This window comes from Myxocyprinus asiaticus, chromosome 3 (genome assembly GCF_019703515.2).
Source record: "Myxocyprinus asiaticus isolate MX2 ecotype Aquarium Trade chromosome 3, UBuf_Myxa_2, whole genome shotgun sequence".
In the NCBI taxonomy this organism is placed as follows: domain Eukaryota; kingdom Metazoa; phylum Chordata; class Actinopteri; order Cypriniformes; family Catostomidae; genus Myxocyprinus; species Myxocyprinus asiaticus.
The window spans coordinates 61,003,715-61,022,708 of NC_059346.1; the positions used below are offsets into that span (position 1 = coordinate 61,003,715).

Here is an 18,994-nt window from a genome sequence, read left to right on the forward strand (position 1 = left end):
GTCCATTCCTTGTGAAGTTCACCCAAATTCTTGAATCAATTTTTCTTGACAATCCTCATAAGGCTGCGGTTCTCTCGGTTGGTTGTGCATCTTTTTCTTCCACACTTTTTCCTTCCACTCAACTTTCTGTTATCATGCTTGGATACAGCACTCTGTGAACAGCCAGCTTCTTTGGCAATGAATGTTTGTGGCTTACCCTCCTTGTGAAGGGTGTCAATGATTGTCTTCTGGACAACTGTCAGATCAGCAGTCTTCCCCATGATTGTGTAGCTTAGTGAACCAAACTGAGAGACCATTTTGAAGGCTCAGGAAACCTTTGCAGGTGTTTTGAGTTGATTAGCTGATTGGCATGTCACCATATTCTAATTTGTTGAAATTTGTGGGTTTTTGTTAAATGTGAGCCAAAATCATCACAATTAAAAGAACCAAAGACTTAAACTACTTCAGTCTGTGTGCATTGAATTTATTTAATACACGAGTTTCACAATTTGAGTTGAATTACTGAAATAAATTAACTTTTCCACGACATTCTAATTTATTGAGATGCACCTGTATATATTGTGAGACTGGTGGCAAGTCCAAGACGTTTTTATTTTATTTTATTTTTTTTTTTTTGCCATTTTAAGTCTTCCCAGAGTGGGCAGCTGTAGAAACGTTCAGGGAGCTTTATATATACCTGCAGAACACCTAGTCTCATCAGATGCATGTTGCTAGGGTTCAGCAGGTGGATAAACGAATTTGGGTTTGTCTCCATCTGTGTCTGGGTAAGCTTAACTGATGTGTTTAGTCCATTAAGTCCATCAGGGCCTTTTTGGCTTGTTCAGTGAATGTGTCGTTCCATCTTGGAGAAAACAGCACCTTCTTGTAAGCACCTTCCTTGAACCTTTTGAAGAATTCTCAGTCACCTTGTATGTTGTGGTCTTCTGGGCAGACCTCCATAGTTGCAGGAGTTCTCACTGGTTACGCATCATTAGCTGGGTTTCCAAACAACAATTATTTGTGAATTTTGAAATTGTGCTTATGAAATCCTGAATGCTTGATATGCGAATAAACTCTCAAAATTTGCTTGAAATTGAATGCACTAGGAGGAGGTGGTTTTTCTTGAGTTTCACATAAGTTAAAATGCACATTAAGGTGATGGAAACTATTAAGATTATTAGTAAAACGATGAAGTGTTTTGACTATTTGGCACTGGCCCAACGAAAGGTCAGACCTTGTCACACAATGCTTCAAACATAGCCCTTGATATTCAGAAGTGTTTAAAGCTGGCATCACAATAGCAGACTTAGAACAACTCTATTTGGGTGGAGGGGTGTCACACTTAGTTACTGTTGTTGATGGTCTTTCCCTCCTAGTTGGTGAGCCTGTCACACTTACCGGTTAAAAACGGAGGGAAGGTGTTGCACTTAACGTCTTTGACTTTTCTCAATACTTTACTGTCACGCCCCATTTTCGAGCCAATCAACATAAAGCTTTTGAATACACAGGTATTTTTTAATATTACACAAAGTCCGTAGCATCTGCTATGAAAGGTTGTTTGTTAAAGACAAATTCTGTTGAGAACGCATAGCAAAAAGAAATGGCATCGTTTTCTTTCACACATTTATTGCTACGTTGTGCAAAGAGCTGGGCAACAAAAGTGAGTCATTTGGTAAAAAGTGAACTATTCAAAAGTATAACAAAGTACCATGAACTAAAATAAAACACAAGTACAAACCTGTATGGTATGCATATTTAAACTGTATATAATGTTATATAAATGGATACTACATTATATTTATATAATCTAAAGCTGTATACAAATATAAAGCTCAAGTTTACGCAATATAAAATGATATGACCCAAAGGTTTTACACATTTATTGTCACGCTGTGCAAAGTTCTGGGCAGCAGAAATTTTTTTTCTTTTAATGGTCTGTCATATGACGACATATTAGATGTCATACAAACATACTTGTTGACTCCAAAGAGCAATAAGCTTCTCCTCCAAATGCACGAGCGTTTTCCTGATGGCATGTTTTTTCTGCAGAAAAAAAAAATGTGCTACGGTCCTCTGGGGGAAAAAACACTTTTTTTTTTTTTTTGCATGAACTGCACTCATTGGTCACTGCCTTGGTGATGTGTACCCGCCTCACCCACAGCCAGTGATAATTTCAAGCAAGCCGGATGTGTGTGTTCAGTTTTTCAAGCCATTAACTCCCGACGGTCAAGTGATTAACACCTCCCTTTGAGAGACACTATTGTGCACTCTGTCTCCCTCCTCCTGGCCGGTGATTATGTTAATGAAGCTAACACCTGAAAATCATTGGAAAAATTGCTAGTGAGATGACGGCTTAACCCACAGCTGGTCTTTAAAGTGGGTCCTCACAATCCGCCAGAACAGTTTTGAGCACAGGTGCTCCCAGGTATGCGGAGGCTGTTGGCCTGTAGGCATCACAGCCACTTAGCCCTCATTATATCAGATATTGTGCTGCATCTCCTGGCTGCATTTAATAAAACGATGTACAATTGCTCCAATCCTGCAAATAAAAGTTTAGAAGCAAGGTGGTTATTCAGCTGCTCCATCAAGACAGGGCGGCTCCATTATGATAATGCGCACGATGTAGTGGATGGAAAAATGATTAGTATTTTCTTTAGTCTAATTTTTAGAAATGTGCTTAAAATATGTGAAACATTTAGATGGAAACCCAGCTATTGTGCGTGAAACACCTGAACATCATCATAAATGACCATGTAAAGATGGAACTTAATGTCATAAAGATATAGAGAACAAGGTTGTGTAACACAAGAATGCATAATGTAATGTGATTAATGTCAACATGTGCAAGTGGTACACATGCTTCTTCGAAATCATGTATTCAGTAAGGTGGTCTCTTTAATCATCCAATTCTTCACTATCATTGTGATGGAGTGTATAGTAGGGGAATTTAGATGTACTTGGTCTGAATAAGTTAAAGGAAACAGGAAAAAGTCAGTATAACTAGTATTTTCACTAGCGGTATGCATAATTTAAGCATATAGTAATAATAATTCTACGATTACAGAATCACATTATATAAATATACAGGTGCATCTCAATAAATTAGAATGTCGTGGAAAAGTTCATTTATTTCAGTAATTCAACTCAAATTGTGAAACTCGTGTATTAAATAAATTCAGTGCACACAGACTGAAGTAGTTTAAGTCTTTGGTTCTTTTAATTGTGATGATTTTGGCTCACATTTAACAAAAACCCACCAATTCACTATCTCAAAAAATTAGAATACATAAGACCAATAAAAAAAATATTTTTAGTGAATTGTTGGCCTTCTGGAAAGTATGTTCATTTACTGTATATGTACTCAATACTTGGTAGGGGCTCCTTTTGCTTTAATTACTGCCTCAATTCGGCGTGGCATGGAGGTGATCAGTTTGTGGCACTGCCGAGGTGGTATGGAAGCCCAGGTTTCTTTGACAGTGGCCTTCAGCTCATCTGCATTTTTTGGTCTCTTGTTTCTCATTTTCCTCTTGACAATACCCCATAGATTCTCTATGGGGTTCAGGTCTGGTGAGTTTGCTGGCCAGTCAAGCACACCAACACCATGGTCATTTAACCAACTTTTGGTGCTTTTGGCAGTGTGGGCAGGTGCCAAATCCTGCTGGAAAATGAAATCAGCATCTTTAAAAAGCTGGTCAGCAGAAGGAAGCATGAAATGCTCCAAAATGTCTAGGTAAACGGGTGCAGTGACTTTGGTTTTTTAAAAAACACAATGGACCAACACCAGCAGATGACATTGCAACCCAAATCATCACAGACTGTGGAAACTTAACACTGGACTTCAAGCAACTTGGGCTATGAGCTTCTCCACCCTTCCTCCAGACTCTAGGACCTTAGTTTCCAAATGAAATACAAAACTTGCTCTCATCTGAAAAGAGGACTTTGGACCACTGGGCAACAGTCCAGTTCTTCTTCTCCTTAGCCCAGGTAAGACGCCTCTGACGTTGTCTGTGGTTCAGGAGTGGCTTAACAAGAGGAATACGACAACTGTAGCCAAATTCCTTGACACGTCTGTGTGTGGTGGCTCTTGATGCCTTGACCTCGACCTCAGTCCATTCCTTGTGAAGTTCACCCAAATTCTTGAATCGATTTTGCTTGACAATCCTCATAAGGCTGCGGTTCTCTCGGTTGGTTGTGCATCTTTTTCTTCCACACTTTTTCCTTCCATTCAACTTTCTGTTAACATGCTTGGATACAGCATTCTGTGAACAGCCAGCTTCTTTGGCAATGAATGTTTGTGGCTTACCCTCCTTGTGAAGGGTGTCAATGATTGTCTTCTGGACAACTATCAGATCAGCAGTCTTCCCCATGATTGTGTAGCCTAGTGAACCAAACTGAGAGACCATTTTGAAGGCTCAGGAAACCTTTGCAGGTGTTTTGAGTTGATTAGCTGATTGGCATGTCACCATATTCTAATTTTTTGAGATTGTGAATTGGTGGGTTTTTGTTAAATGTGAGCCAAAATCATCACAGTTAAAAGAACCAAAGACTTAAACTACTTCAGTCTGTGTGCATTGAATTTATTTAATACACGAGTTTCACAATTTGAGTTGAATTACTGAAATAAATGAACTTTTCCACGACATTCTAATTTATTGAGATGCACCTGTATAATAATCACAGTGCTAAACCAAAATTTTCCAATTTATATGATTTGCTGGCCAAGTCATATTCAATGATACAGGTCTAATTTTAAACTGTGTAGTTGATCGGCCTGCACTTCAGAGCTAACTTCATAACTCTTTCATAACATTTGCATGTGTTGGAAACCAGGGCTAAAGTTTCATTTCTTTTTTACTTTTGCTTTTTATGTAAGTGGAAATATTACCAACAAGTTTGTCTGGAATGAGAAATTAAATCATCGATGTGCGTCTGTAGCCATGCACGTGTTCTATGTACATTACCGCATTTCAAATAGGTTGTCAGAAAGTTATAGTGTATGTCATGTTTGGCATTTTATTAAGAATGTTTTTATGGAAATAGATTCTTATTGTTCTATTTATGAGTGGCTATGTGTATGTAGGCAGACCAGATCTTTAGTGAAGTAGCACTTTTGGAATCTTTTTTTTTTTCTTTTTTTTTTTTCCATGATATGTGTGGATGAGCCTGGACAGTCTAGCAGTCTATACCAGGTCAAGATGTTATGAGAATTTAGTGGTGAAAGTGTGTGCTCTGTACATTAATGTCTGGGAGATGGGTGGAACCTGTTCTACAACAATTTGTGTTGCATAATTTATTTTGGGGGCTAAACCGGAAGGCCATATGTCTATCCCTGTGGTGGTATACTGCTGTGGATGGCCCCTTGGATTGTCTTGGCACCCATCTCCCATATTTCAGGTTGTGTGTGTTGGTCAATCCTTTGTCCTTGATTGATCAGACACTTTTCTGGGGTTGGGTCCTTGATGGGGTTGCAAGATTAAATTAAAACAGACACTGAGAGAAGCACAGTCAGTTTCTGAATCTTTCAACAATTTGCATTCAGACATGTGGTATCATCTTGATTGCAACATTATAATGTCTACTGCAAATTTAGTTTCAGAAGTTAGATGAAACTGATCATCATTGGACTTACTGCTGTTATTTCAGTGCTATATATATATATATATAATGTATAATATACACACATTTGTCTTAAGATGGTTATTTATATTTTCAGCTTTAGTGTGCCAATAGGAAATATACATTTTAGACTCCCAAACATTTCTTTTGCAAATAGAATAGAAGAACAGGAAGCCCTGCAACAGATGGTATGGTCCCCACAGAGCCCCCCACTGAATATTGAGTCAGTCTGGGATTACAAGAAGAGACAGAAGCAATTGAGACAGCCGAAATAGATAGAAGAACTGTGGCAAATTCTCCAAGAAGTTTGGAACATCCTATCTGCCAACAGTCAAGAAAAACTGTATCCAGGTGTACCTAGGAGAATTGGTGCTGTTTTGACAGCAAAGGTGGTCACACCAAATACTTTTTTTAGCTTTTTTTACGTTTACTGGACTTTTGTATGACGTTTATTGATAAATGAAAACTATTTATGGGATTATTTTTAAAGACATCCTCACTATGCAACATTTAAGTGCCTAAAACTTCTGTACAGTACTGTGTGTGTGTGTGTGTGTGTGTGTGTATATATATATATATATATATATATGTATGTTTGGAATAATGTACAGATTTTTGCTGTTTTGGAAGGAAATTGGTACTTTAATTCACCAAAGTGGCATTCAACTGAACACAAATTATAGTCAGGACATTACTGACGTAAAAAAACAGCACCATCACTATTTGAAAAAAGTCATTTTTGATCAAATCTAGACAGGACCCATTTCTAGCAGCCATCACTCCAACACCTTATCCTTGAGTAATCATGCAAAATTGCTAATTTGGTACTAGAAAATCACTTGCCATTATATCAAACACAGCTGAAAGCTATTTGGTTCGTTAAATGAAGCTTAACATTGTTTTTGAGTTGCCACAGTATGCAATAGACTGGCACGTCTTAAGGTCAATATTAGGAAAAGCCACTTTTGAAACAGAAAAACTAAAAGGTTAGAGTGGGCCAAGAAACACAGATAATTGGAAAAGATCTTAACCCCATTGAGCTTTTGTGGGATCAGCTAGATTGTAAGGTGCGTGAGAAGTGCCCAACAAGACAGCCACATCTATGGCAAGGGCTACAGGATGTGTGGGGTGAAATGTCACCTGAGTATCTGGACAAACTGACAGCTAGAATGCCAAGGTTCTGCAATGCTGGCATTGCTGCACATGGAGGATTTTTTTTGATGAGAACTCTGAAGTAGTTTAAGAAGTTCTGAACTTTTTTTTTTTTTTTTCAAATTGTAATAGAAAATGTTCATATTATTAATGTCCTTACTATACATTGTGATCAGTTGAATGCCAATTTGGTGTATAAAAGTACTCATTTCTTTCCATAAGAGCAGAATCTGTATATTATTCCAAACTTTTGGCCGCCAGTCTATATAATATACATACAGTGCCTTGCAAAAGTATTCAGACCCCTGACCAATTATCTCATATTACTGAATTACAAATGGTGCAATGAAATTTCATTCTGTTTGATATTTTATTTTAAAACACTGGAACTCAAAATAAATTATTGTTAGGTGACATTGGTTTTATGTTGAGAAATATATAAAAAAAAAAAGAAGAAATATCTTGCTTGCATAAGCTTGCATTGTGTGGGTTTGTTCTGGTTTGGACACATGGTATTAATTTTATTTGTTTAGGTTTTAAAGGTTTTAAAAAGTCTTAAATTTGATTTAAAAAAAAATCTGCAGCAACCCTGATTAAGTAAAACTACTATTTAGGAACAGATAAACTGGAAATAATCTGTCTGAATAGTATTAGTCATTTAACTGTGGCTATTGACCCAAAACTGATGAGATTGTGTCGTGGGATCTTTGTATTCGGCCAGCACGAAACGCTAAGCGACAGGATTCCATCAAGATCTCAATTAATGATCATAATAATTGAAATCTTAACCTAAGTTTGTGGTTTATGGTTCCCGCAGATACTTAAAATATCTTAAATTCAGTTTTCCAAAATGTAAGGTCATAAAAAGTCTTAAATGTCTTAAATGATACAGCAGAAGTCTTTATTTTTATTTAAAGTGGTCTTGAATTTGGGGGCAGAAAGAAAGGAATCGTGATATGACCTAATGTGATTATCAAATTCAAAAGATTATGATCTGATTAAATAAATGCATGCGCTGTGTCCTTCAAAGTGAAAATGCGGCACTGTTTATTTTCTCCAAGCACACGGAGGCTTTTATGTGTTTTCAGCTGTTGTAGAGCAGTTCACAATCATTAAGCCATATCGGAAATTTATGACAAACTATCACTAAAAATCAGCTGTTGATGATGATGTAGTGTTGGTGAAATATGACAATGTTTACTTTTAATTGTTTATATTGTAATAAGTTGTAGATTATTGTAGGAGTGCACATTTTTTATCCCTTATTTGTATGAATTAGCAGCTGGAAGTAGTGAAGCACACGCATTTTAAAATAAGAGTCCCCCAAAATAAAGTGCATCTGGAATTTAATTACATATGGACTCTTGTAGCCTCTGTCTGGCCCTCCCCATTAATGTAAGCTACCAATAAAAATAAACTATTGGCAGATTATAATTTCAACACATTATCGATTCGGCACAATCCAATATCGGTCGACCTCTAATTTGTGTCTAATTATATAATGGTAGATACACCATTGTGAAATACACCACCTGCCTAATATTGTGTAGGTCCACCTTGTGCCGTCAAAACAGCGCCAACCCACAGATGCTATTCTTCTCACCACAATTGTACAGAGCGGTTATCTGAGTTACCGTAGACTTTGTCAGTTCAAACCAATCTGGCCATTCTCTGTTGACCTCTCTCATCAAGGCATTTCTGTCCACAGAACTGACGCTCACTGGATGTTTTTGGCACCATTTGGAGTAAATTCTAGAGACTGTTGAGTGTGAAAATCCCAGGAGATCAGCAGTTACAGAAACACTCAAACCAGCCCATCTGGCACAAACAATCATCCATGCGATTATCTATTACCATAGATATCTATTCCATCCATTACCAGTTCCCAATGTGCTCTAGGTCCTCGTGGTGGCATAGTGACGCGCCTCAATCCTGGTGGCGGAGGATGAATCCGCGTCTGAGACCATCAATCTGCGGATCTTATCATGTGGCTTGTTGAGTGCATTACCACAGAGACATATCGCGCTTGGAGGCTTCACGCTATTCTCTGTGGCATCCACGCACAAATCTCACTATGCACCCCACCGAGAGCAAGAACCACATTATAGCGACCACGAGGAGGTTACCCCATGTGACTCTACCCACCCTAGCAACCGGGCCAATTTGGTTGCTTAGGAAACCTGGCTGGAGTCACTCAGGAAGACCTGGATTCGAACTCACGACTCAAGGTGTGGTAGTCAGCGTCTTTACTCGCTGAGCTACCCAGGCCCCCATCCATGCGATTATCTAACCAGCCAATCGTGTGGCTGCTGTGCATAAAATCATGCAGATACGGGTCAGGAGCTTCAGTTAATGTTCACATCAACCATCAGAATGGGGAAAAATGTGATCTCAGTGATTGACCGTGGTATGATTGTTGGTGCGAGACGGGCTGGTTTGAGTATTTCTGTAACTGCTGATCTCCTGGGATTTTCACACACAACAGTCTCTAGAATTTACTCCGAATGGTGCCAAAAACAAAAAACATCCATTCTGTGGATGGAAATGCCTTGTTGATGAGAGAGGTCAACAGAGAATGGCCTGACTGGTTCGATCTGGCATGGTCCACGGTAACTCAGATAACCGCTCTATACAATTGTGGTGAGAAGAATATCATCTCAGAATGCTATTCTGAGATGCAGGTTGGTGCTGTTTTGGTGGCATGAGGGGGGACCTACACAATATTAGGCAGGTGGTTTTAATGTTGTGGCTGATCGGTGTATATGTGGAAAACACATCTTGAGTATTTTAAACTTGCATATAGCCTACCCCTTTTTTTTTTTTTTTTACTGATAAGCAATGTTAAGGCCATGTTGAATATGTGCCCCTGCCTGTTTAAGTAAGAGTCTGTGATACATGATTTATTTTGGGATTGTGCTGGTTTGTTTTGGTATGGGGATATGGTATTAATTTTATTTGTTCAGGTCTTGAAAAAGTTTTTAATGTCTTAAATTTGATTTTAAAAACTCTGCAGCAACCCTGTATTTTTTTATTTATTTTTTTACAATTGGATTGATTTAATAATGAAGTCAGATTTAGTCTAAACTAAACCAGATAGTTTTCCAGAAAAGAGAAACATGCAGAAACCTTTCCCACTCTACTGGAAACTGTCCTTGGACTTGTGGGGTGATTTTTACAATTAAAAGTGTGTGTATTTTAATAAGCTGTTTGTCTCTGCATCACGCAGGGCTTCATCCACAACCTCTTCCTTTTCAGTCATCATCTTTAGCGCGAACAATGACACAAAGACGCAAGGTTGTTGGTGTTTGTTTGATCAGTGTGAAAAGGCAGTTATGTTTCCCAACATTCTAAATACAACAACCAACTTTTGACTGTTTGAAGTCTTGCCGTTTATTGGGACAGTGTGAACTGGCCTTTAAATTACAGATTTTTTTACTTTAAGTGACACACACATTCACAAAGAGTTTCAACCACAGATGACCTACTCCAAGAAATGCATTTAAAAAAAAAAAAGTTCTGTTAATTAAATTTATCTCATGAAACCGCTGATTTTAATCAAACTTTCTTTTAATCAGGAATCTTTGCAGACTCGAGGGGAGGCCCTCATTTCTAAACTGCAGTTGCAGTATCAGCGCTCAGCTACAGAGAACGCTCTCCTGTCTTCTCAGCTCTGCTCTCCAGAACTCCTCAAGCTCACAGGGCTGCCTGGGCGTCTCATTGTAGCTCTTTTTGAGCATAGTTCAGTGCTGGAGCGCATGAAAAACCCTGCTGACAAGACTTACCCTGGTGGGCACAAGTGTCTAGTAAACCGCTGCTATGATGGAGTGCAATGAGTGCAGTAATTTTTTTTTTTTTTAACGTTTTAAACAGTGTTGACAGAATTTCTTGATGTAAATTAATTCAAATGTAAATGCTTTATTTTAAGTCCAGGCCTACCTCAGTCTGTGTGTATTTTGCATACAGTAACTAATTTTTAATTGTGTGGTTGTGTTTTTGATGCAACACATTTTTATTTGAACTTTAAAAAGATACGCCTTTTTTTAATTGGGCAGACATTCACAAAGTGGCCAAAGAAATTGCTTCCATCAATGGTGTTGACCTTCTAAAGATCCGGAACATTCTTCTAGAAAAGTGGCTGTGCAGAACGGGGCAGTCTAGTGGCAAGGTAAACTTACACACACAGTACATAACACAGTATGAGGGTACATTGTTGGATAAGACCTAAATTCATACCTGTTTTTTTGTAGGACATAAATCATCAGGACTACGTCACTGATCTAAATGATGACCTTGATCTCATGAGGTACTAATTTACAACTAAAGTATAATTAGGGATGTCAGTAGACTAAAATTACAGTAATTGTTAAAATCTCATGGCTTTTGGCTTAAATGTAATATTTGTAAAAATTTGGGTTTGTTGAATTTTGCCTCTAAAAAATTGTTCTTCCAAAATAAAGTGCAGTTAATTTTATTTGTATTTCGTTCTCATTTCTCTTTATTCTGCAGGGTTGTTTATTTGCTGCAAATGCACCCCATGGATATAAGTGCTCGTTTACTGAGTCCAATCCTGACAGCACAGACATGGGTAAACAGGACTTTCCACCCTCAACGGAACAGAAGCCTGAGCATTTATTCTGATCAACAAGACTGATTGCAGTTAACTGTGCTTTAATCTGAGCTTGTGCAGGTGGAACCAGATGCCAAGATGTAAAAAAAAAAAAAAACAAAAAAAAAAGGGTCATGCTTTAGGCTTTGTTCACATTAACAGCCCAGAAGCAATTTTCAGGACTATCCAAGTTAAACATTTCTTATTTTTTTGGAGTCTGAACAGCAAAAACACCAATTTTTACAAACCAAATCCAAACCATATTTGTTTGTGGTTTGAAATCTTGATTAAATTCAGATGTTTGAAAAATAATAGTGAAAACAGACAGTCCTGTAGTTTGAATCTGTGAGAAAAAAAAAAAGAATTGTGTGTAATTTGAACAAAGAGCTAGTATCCTTAAGCTAAAAACCTCTAGAATGTGTTTGTAGATTTCTGTTTTGAGATCCATCCTATTTGTAGTTTGCACAATACGTCATGCTTCATGATAGATAAGACAAGTGAGATTTCTATCATTTCTTTTTTGTGAAAATTTACCTTAGAGATTTAAACTCTCTTAACATGTGTTCATCTCTTCAGCCCCTGGGTGGATCAGGCCTTCGTTTGACATTTGAGCACCGCAGTCGTGCTCTGCTCTGTCTCACTCACTTAGCAGACGCTGCCACTTTGGAGGCACTTTCCAACCAGCCCAGAGGCAAAATCAAGTGAGCAGTACAAATAGTACTCTACAGGTTTATAATTTTGTTTCACCTGCTTTTCAATAAGAATAAAACTATAACCGTTTGTGTCCAATTGTTTGTCATCTTTGTTTTCAAATCCTTAAACTGATAAGCGCCATCTTACCTCTGTGATCTATTGTCTGTACACCATTCTGTGAGATCACTCGGGTCCTTCAACCAGAGACTTATAACTGTTCCAAGGTCTAGATTGAAACTGAGAGGTGACAGTGCTTTCACGGTAGTTGCCCCCAAGCTCTGAAACAGCCTACCTGTTTTTATTAGAACTGTCACAACAGTGCACGATTTCAAATCAAAGTTAAAAACTCCTCTTTTTTTTTTTTCCTCTCTCTAGCTTATCAGTCCTAGATACTGTATATTTTGATGTTAATGTATTAAATCTAGCTATTTTTATGCTGTATACTTTTCATATTTTTAAATTGCAGTTCTTGTACAACACATTCGTCAACTGTCATTGTTTTTAATTGTGCATTGACTATGTATAGTGGAGTAAATTTCTGCTTAAAAGTTTTATTAGTTTTGATGATGCATATTTTTAGCATTAATGACCGTTGTTTGCACTGTTGTTTGCACAGGTATTATTTGAAGTGTTACGTGTATCTCGCTCAGTTGGAGGCTCTAAACATTCCTTACACCCTGGAGATGTTCATCAGTAGCCCTAAAGAAGGCATGATCAAGGGTTTATGGAAGAACCACAGCAATGAACCCCAGGTAGAAGTAACAGCTTAACGGAGAAGTGTGCCGTTTTCTCAATTTTATTCTAACAGTGTATAATAAAATACTCTCTACCAATCAAGTTTAATCTACAGAGAATATGAGTAAGCCAGGTTCGTTGTTTGACTTCTTGAAGAGTGTAAACAGTAGCTAACATTCCATATATGTATGGAAAAGTCAAGACGTGAATAAAATCTCCAAAATGCCCTTAAGAAATGTATACGCTCACTTAAGGAGGATTTTTATTTAAGATATGTGCATAAACAACGACAGAAACATTTACGGAATAAATTTGAGGGAGTCATGTAAATAATTCACTCATAACTGGACTAACTAGCAGACCAGTATCATCACATAGCATCTCAGATTTTGCTCTGGTGATTCTGACGTGCTGGAGCCAAAGACTGTTATCAAAATGATTGGTTACAATTACCTCCCAGAATTGTCTGACACGTTTTCATTCCCAGAAATTAGGCATCTGCTGCTGATCACAAGCAAACATGAGGTACTTGAGTGTTTTGTTTGTGTGCTCTAAATCTCAAGTAATTTATTACATTGAACAGAGGTGGCACATTGGCTTTCCCAGTGGCTACAACTTCCATTTTGTCCATTTCCCCTGGAAGTGACAATTATGTTCTCTTGAATACATGTGATGGAAACGCTGCTTTATTGACAAATTGTTTTTGCGATATTCCGATTATTATTATTTTATTGTTTTTATTTTTTTCATAAATAAAATGTGTAATTTGGAGGGAAACGTGACTTCTGTGGCTCTGTGATGCTTTCATTGCTTTTACATTGCGCTGTTTGAGTGGTTCGACTTAATCATTGGTCATCAGAATACAGTTACATTCAAAAAGTATTTTGATTGCTAAAGAGTTTACTTTTGCATTTAATTGTTATTTATTCATTTGATCTGTTCATTTGGCATACATTTATCTACAGTATATAAATGAAGTGATCCGAGGAGCGTTTGAACGGGTGAAACACTTTCCTATGATTTGTTACATACGAGCAGACAGAGGGTGCTTTCACACGGTTTTTAGAGAAAAGGTGGATATAAGGTCATTGAGGAACTTTCCCTTATCAGAAAAAGATGTTTTATACACTCTGTGGGGTTTTGAAGTACATTTGGAGCCGTAGCAATAGTTAACCTTGTGTAAATTGTCATGTGAACATTTAGCTTTATGCTAAGCTACAATGATATGTCTAGCTTTTTTACATGCACGTGTTACCAGGCACAATTCTATATATTTTTTTATTTTTATTAGATCTTTTAAAGTTTTTTCTCTAGTAAGACCTTTGATATTAGGGCACAGATGTACTGCAAAAATCGTATTCTTGATGATAAATTGTGTATTGTTTCCCGTAAAATATCTAAAAAGCATTAAAACAAGATAAATTTACCATTTCATGTTTTTGAATCAACATTGCATAAGGGATTCTTTCACTTATTAACTAAATTTATAGTCAAAACAAGTGACAAAATTTGCCAGTGCTGAAAAAGTAATCCAAAGTATTTTATTACATTACTGACCTTGAGTAATCTAACAGAATACGCTACAAATTACATTGAACAGTTGTAGTGGAATACATTTTAAAAGTAACCCTCCCAGCCCTGTACACTTCACCTTTAATGTGTAGCTTTACTTAGGTTTTTGTACCTGCAGCCAATCAGTTTTCTGTCACAATTAGGGGGAAGTCATTTGGCTTGAGTAATGTTACTGTTTGTGAAAATGTACTCTTAGAACACACAGTTGCCTTAAAAAAAAAAAACAAGCAAGTTGTTTGACCCATTGAAAGCAATTAAAACATGTTAAACTAATGTATCTAATGAAAAACAGTTACAGCTTCATGTACCGTATTTTCCGGAATATTCAGTTCATTATTTGAAAGGTCCTGCGACTTGTAGCCGAAGTGACTTATATACATAATTTATACGTAACTGGTATCGGCCGGTGAAACGCACGCACCAAAACAGATTAAAACATTAGTCTGGTAGAAGCGTTTTGAAGTTGACAATTAAGAATATTTTGCCTTTACAAAGTACTTTATGCAACCAGTTTAAATATACTGTCATCATAACATTATTGTTCTATAACAAAATAAAATGCCGTTTCATCACACTCGTAGTAAACACATTCGGTCAGTGAACAGGATAATTAGTGCATTGCAAAGAGGGTTGCAAATATCAGAAATATCCACAGATAGACCGTTGCTAGCGTTAATGAATGAATAGAATACAACAGGCATATTGTTTTACTCGCAGACTAAAAACTGTTAATTTGTGCACAGCATAGAGTTACAGATGTGGCTTACTTGTCGCATTTCTTTAATGAAACATAAACAGAATATGAGAAACTATTACATGCGATTACTTAAAGTAAATTCTCCCATTTTAAACAAGCCCAAAAACACAGTAATACGATGTGCAGATTCTGAGGTACTGTAATCGTCACAGAGCGCGTTTGACATCTGCGGATGAAGGAAAGTCGTGTGGCTAATGGCTGCCATAATACCTCTGTTAGTGTGACTTATACAGAGATGCGACTTATCTGTGTTTGTTTTTTCTCTTAACAACACATTTTTGACCCGACTTTATTTGCGTAAAATACGGTATGTGATATTTTTTTAAGGTGGACTGTCTCACAATGCCATGATCTGCATTGTTTTCTCCTATTTCTCTGCAGGCTGTGCGTCTTGTGGCAGATCTTTGTTTGGAGTATCAGGTTTATGATCTGCAGCTATGGAACAGTGTCCTGCAAAAACTTCTGTCTTTCAATATGGCAAGTCACCTGTACATTAATATCATAAAGCTGTTGTAGTCAAGAGTCAATGGTTGGATCAATGCCAACATTTTGGATTCAGAATATCATCAGCCTCTGGTACCTTAATAAACAAAATCCTCTGCGACTGATGAAATTAAACTATGGCTGTCAGTAGGTTAAAAAAAATCAATGTTGATTATTCATAATTAATCCCTAGAAGTATTTAGCGTACTTTTGTACAAACACTCATTCTCAAGTCTTCATTTTTAATGTGATGTGTGTGCAGGTTGATGACAAACCAAATTATCAATTAATCCTTTGTGTTTATTGCTTATTTAATGTCTCTTCCTTTAATAGACAAGCTACTTGCAGAAGGTTCTTGAAGCTCTCATATCAGTGCCCAGCCTTTTAGAGGTGGTGACTGTATAACCTTTTTCATTTACAACCATTTAACACACAACTACTAAGATCCTTAGGTAAAAAAATAAATAAATAACAAATTATCCATGCAGGGCCAAAGTTTGTCCAGGATCTGGCGGAGTGTAATTCAAGCCCCTTTCTTGACAGGTAAACACTTTTCAGACATGACTAGAAATATAAATGTTTTTGCATATAAATGCCAACATTTAATGCTCATTTTGTCACTGTTTGTCTATTTGATCATTTCACAGCATCTCTTCCTCTCAGCCCTCAACAGCAAGATATAATGTACAAGACATTTGTCCTGTTACTAAAGTAAGTCTTCTTTCCAAGACACTGTTTGAAGAAAGGGTACATGGGAGACCATGTGAAGAGGACATGGTTAATGCTTTATAAAGAAGCAATTTGTAAAGGATGATGGTCATTTTACCCTTAAAATCATATCACATTTCATTTATTAGGTCATCATTAGTTTGAGCCATCATGGATGTTATCGTTTGTGAGAAATCGGTGACCCTCCGTCTCTATTACAGATTAATGTGATTTTGTCATTGAAAAGCAACATAACATCAATGTGACCGTTAAAGCAAAAGTGGGAGGGGATCTAATAAAAATGCTTCCTCGGGATTCCCTTTCCTGTTTAAAGGTCTATTCACTCAAAGAACAATGTGACAACAATGAAAATCGCAGACCAAAAAAAAAAAAAACATAAAAATGTGTTATGTAAGTAGTGTGTATATATAGATGTAGATATACAGTTGTGCTCAAAAGTTTTCATAACCTTGGAGAATTGGTAATATATGTACCATTTTTAAAGAAAAAATGAGTGAGCAGGCAAAACACATTTCTTTTATTTCTTATGAGATTCATATTCAACTGTAGGTTATAACAGAATAGCACAATTATAAAACACAACATGGCAACAAAGAAAAAAGTCTGCATACTCATAGTTCCTAATACTGTGTATTGCCCCCTTTAGCATCAATTACAGCGTGCAGTCTTTTGTAATAGTTGTCTATGAGGCCCCAAATTTTTGCAGGTGGTATAGCTGGCCATTCGTCTTGGCAAAATGCCTCCAGGTCATGCAAAGTCTTTGGTCGTCTTGCATGAACTGCACATTTGAGATCTCCCTAGAGTGGCTCGATGATATTAAGGTCAGGAGACTGTGATGGCCACTCCAGAACCTTCACCTTTTTCTGCTGTAACCACTGGAGGGTCAACTTGGCTGGAAAGTCCAAGAGCATCCCATGCGCAGCTTTCGTGCAGAAGAATGTACAGGTGCATCTCAATAAATTAGAATGTCGTGGAAAAGTTCATTTATTTCAGTAATTCAACTCAAATTGTGAAACTCGTGTATTAAATAAATTCAGTGCACACAGACTGAAGTAGTTTAAGTCTTTGGTTCTTTTAATTGTGATGATTTTGGCTCACATTTAACAAAAACCCACCAATTCACTATCTCAACAAATTAGAATACATCATAAGACCAATAAAAAAAACATTTTTAGTGAATTGTTGGCCTTTTGGAAAGTATGTTCATTTACTGTATATGTACTCAATACTTGGTAGGGGCTCCTTTTGCTTTAATTACTGCCTCAATTCGGCGTGGCATGGAGGTGATCAATTTGTGGCACTGCTGAGGTGGTATGGAAGCCCAGGTTTCTTTGACAGTGGCCTTCAGCTCATCTGCATTTTTTGGTCTCTTGTTTCTCATTTTCCTCTTGACAATACCCCATAGATTCTCTATGGGGTTCAGGTCTGGTGAGTTTGCTGGCCAGACAAGCACACCAACACCATGGTCATTTAATCAACTTTTGGTGCTTTTGGCAGTGTGGGCAGGTGCCAAATCCTGCTGGAAAATGAAATCGGCATCTTTAAAAAGCTGGTCAGCAGAAGGAAGCATGAAGTGCTCCAAAATTTCTTGGTAAACGGGTGCAGTGACTTTGGTTTTCAAAAAACACAATGGACCAACACCAGCATATGACATTGCACCCCAAATCATCACAGACTGTGGAAACTTAAAACTGGACTTCAAGCAACTTGGGCTATGAGCTTCTCCACCCTTCCTCCAGACTCTAGGACCTTGGTTTCCAAATGAAATACAAAACTTGCTCTCATCTGAAAAGAGGACTTTGGACCACTGGGCAACAGTCCAGTTCTTCTTCTCCTTAGCCCAGGTAAGACACCTCTGACGTTGTCTGTGGTTCAGGAGTGGCTTAACAAGAGGAATACGACAACTGTAGCCAAATTCCTTGACACGTCTGTGTGTGGTGGCTCTTGATGCCTTGACCCCAGCCTCAGTCCATTCCTTGTGAAGTTCACCCAAATTCTTGAATCGATTTTGCTTGACAATCTTCATAAGGCTGCGGTTCTCTCGGTTGGTTGTGCATCTTTTTCTTCCACACTTTTTCCTTCCACTCAACTTTCTGTTAACATGCTTGGATACAGCACTCTGTGAACAGCCAGCTTCTTTGGCAATGAATGTTTGTGGCTTACCCTCCTTGTGAAGGGTGTCAATGATTGTCTTCTGGACAACTGTCAGATCAGCAGTCTTCCCCATGATTGTGTAGCTTAGTGAACCAAACTGAGAGACCATTTTGAAGGCTCAGGAAACCTTTGCAGGTGTTTTGAGTTGATTAGCTGATTGGCATGTCACCATATTCTAATTTGTTGAGAGAGTGAATTGGTGGGTTTTTTAAAATGTGAGCCAAAATCATCACAATTAAAAGAACCAAAGACTTAAACTACTTCAGTCTGTGTGCATTGAATTTATTTAATACACGAGTTTCACAATTTGAGTTGAATTACTGAAATAAATGAACTTTTCCATGACATTCTAATTTATTGAGATGCACCTGTAAATTGTCTGCCAGTATTTTCTGATAACATGCTGCATTCATCTTGCCATCAGTTGTCACAAGATTCCCCTTGCCTTTAGAGCTCACACACCCCCAAAACATCAGTGAGCCAGCACCATGCTTCACAGTGGGGATGGTATTCTTTTC

At 37.6% G+C, this 18,994-nt stretch overlaps 1 protein-coding gene across 1 annotated transcript in view; it reads left to right on the forward strand.

Moving 5' to 3' along the window:
- Positions 1-18,994, forward strand: part of kntc1 (kinetochore associated 1) — a 75,199-nt gene that overhangs the window by 49,621 nt on the left and 6,584 nt on the right. The window contains exons 47-56 of the mRNA XM_051673287.1: positions 10,323-10,533; positions 10,800-10,912; positions 10,995-11,050; positions 11,254-11,332; positions 11,930-12,054; positions 12,663-12,798; positions 15,492-15,587; positions 15,927-15,983; positions 16,082-16,136; positions 16,241-16,304. Coding sequence (XP_051529247.1) covers positions 10,323-10,533; positions 10,800-10,912; positions 10,995-11,050; positions 11,254-11,332; positions 11,930-12,054; positions 12,663-12,798; positions 15,492-15,587; positions 15,927-15,983; positions 16,082-16,136; positions 16,241-16,304 — 992 coding nt within the window. The remainder of the gene's footprint in view (positions 1-10,322; positions 10,534-10,799; positions 10,913-10,994; positions 11,051-11,253; positions 11,333-11,929; positions 12,055-12,662; positions 12,799-15,491; positions 15,588-15,926; positions 15,984-16,081; positions 16,137-16,240; positions 16,305-18,994) is intronic.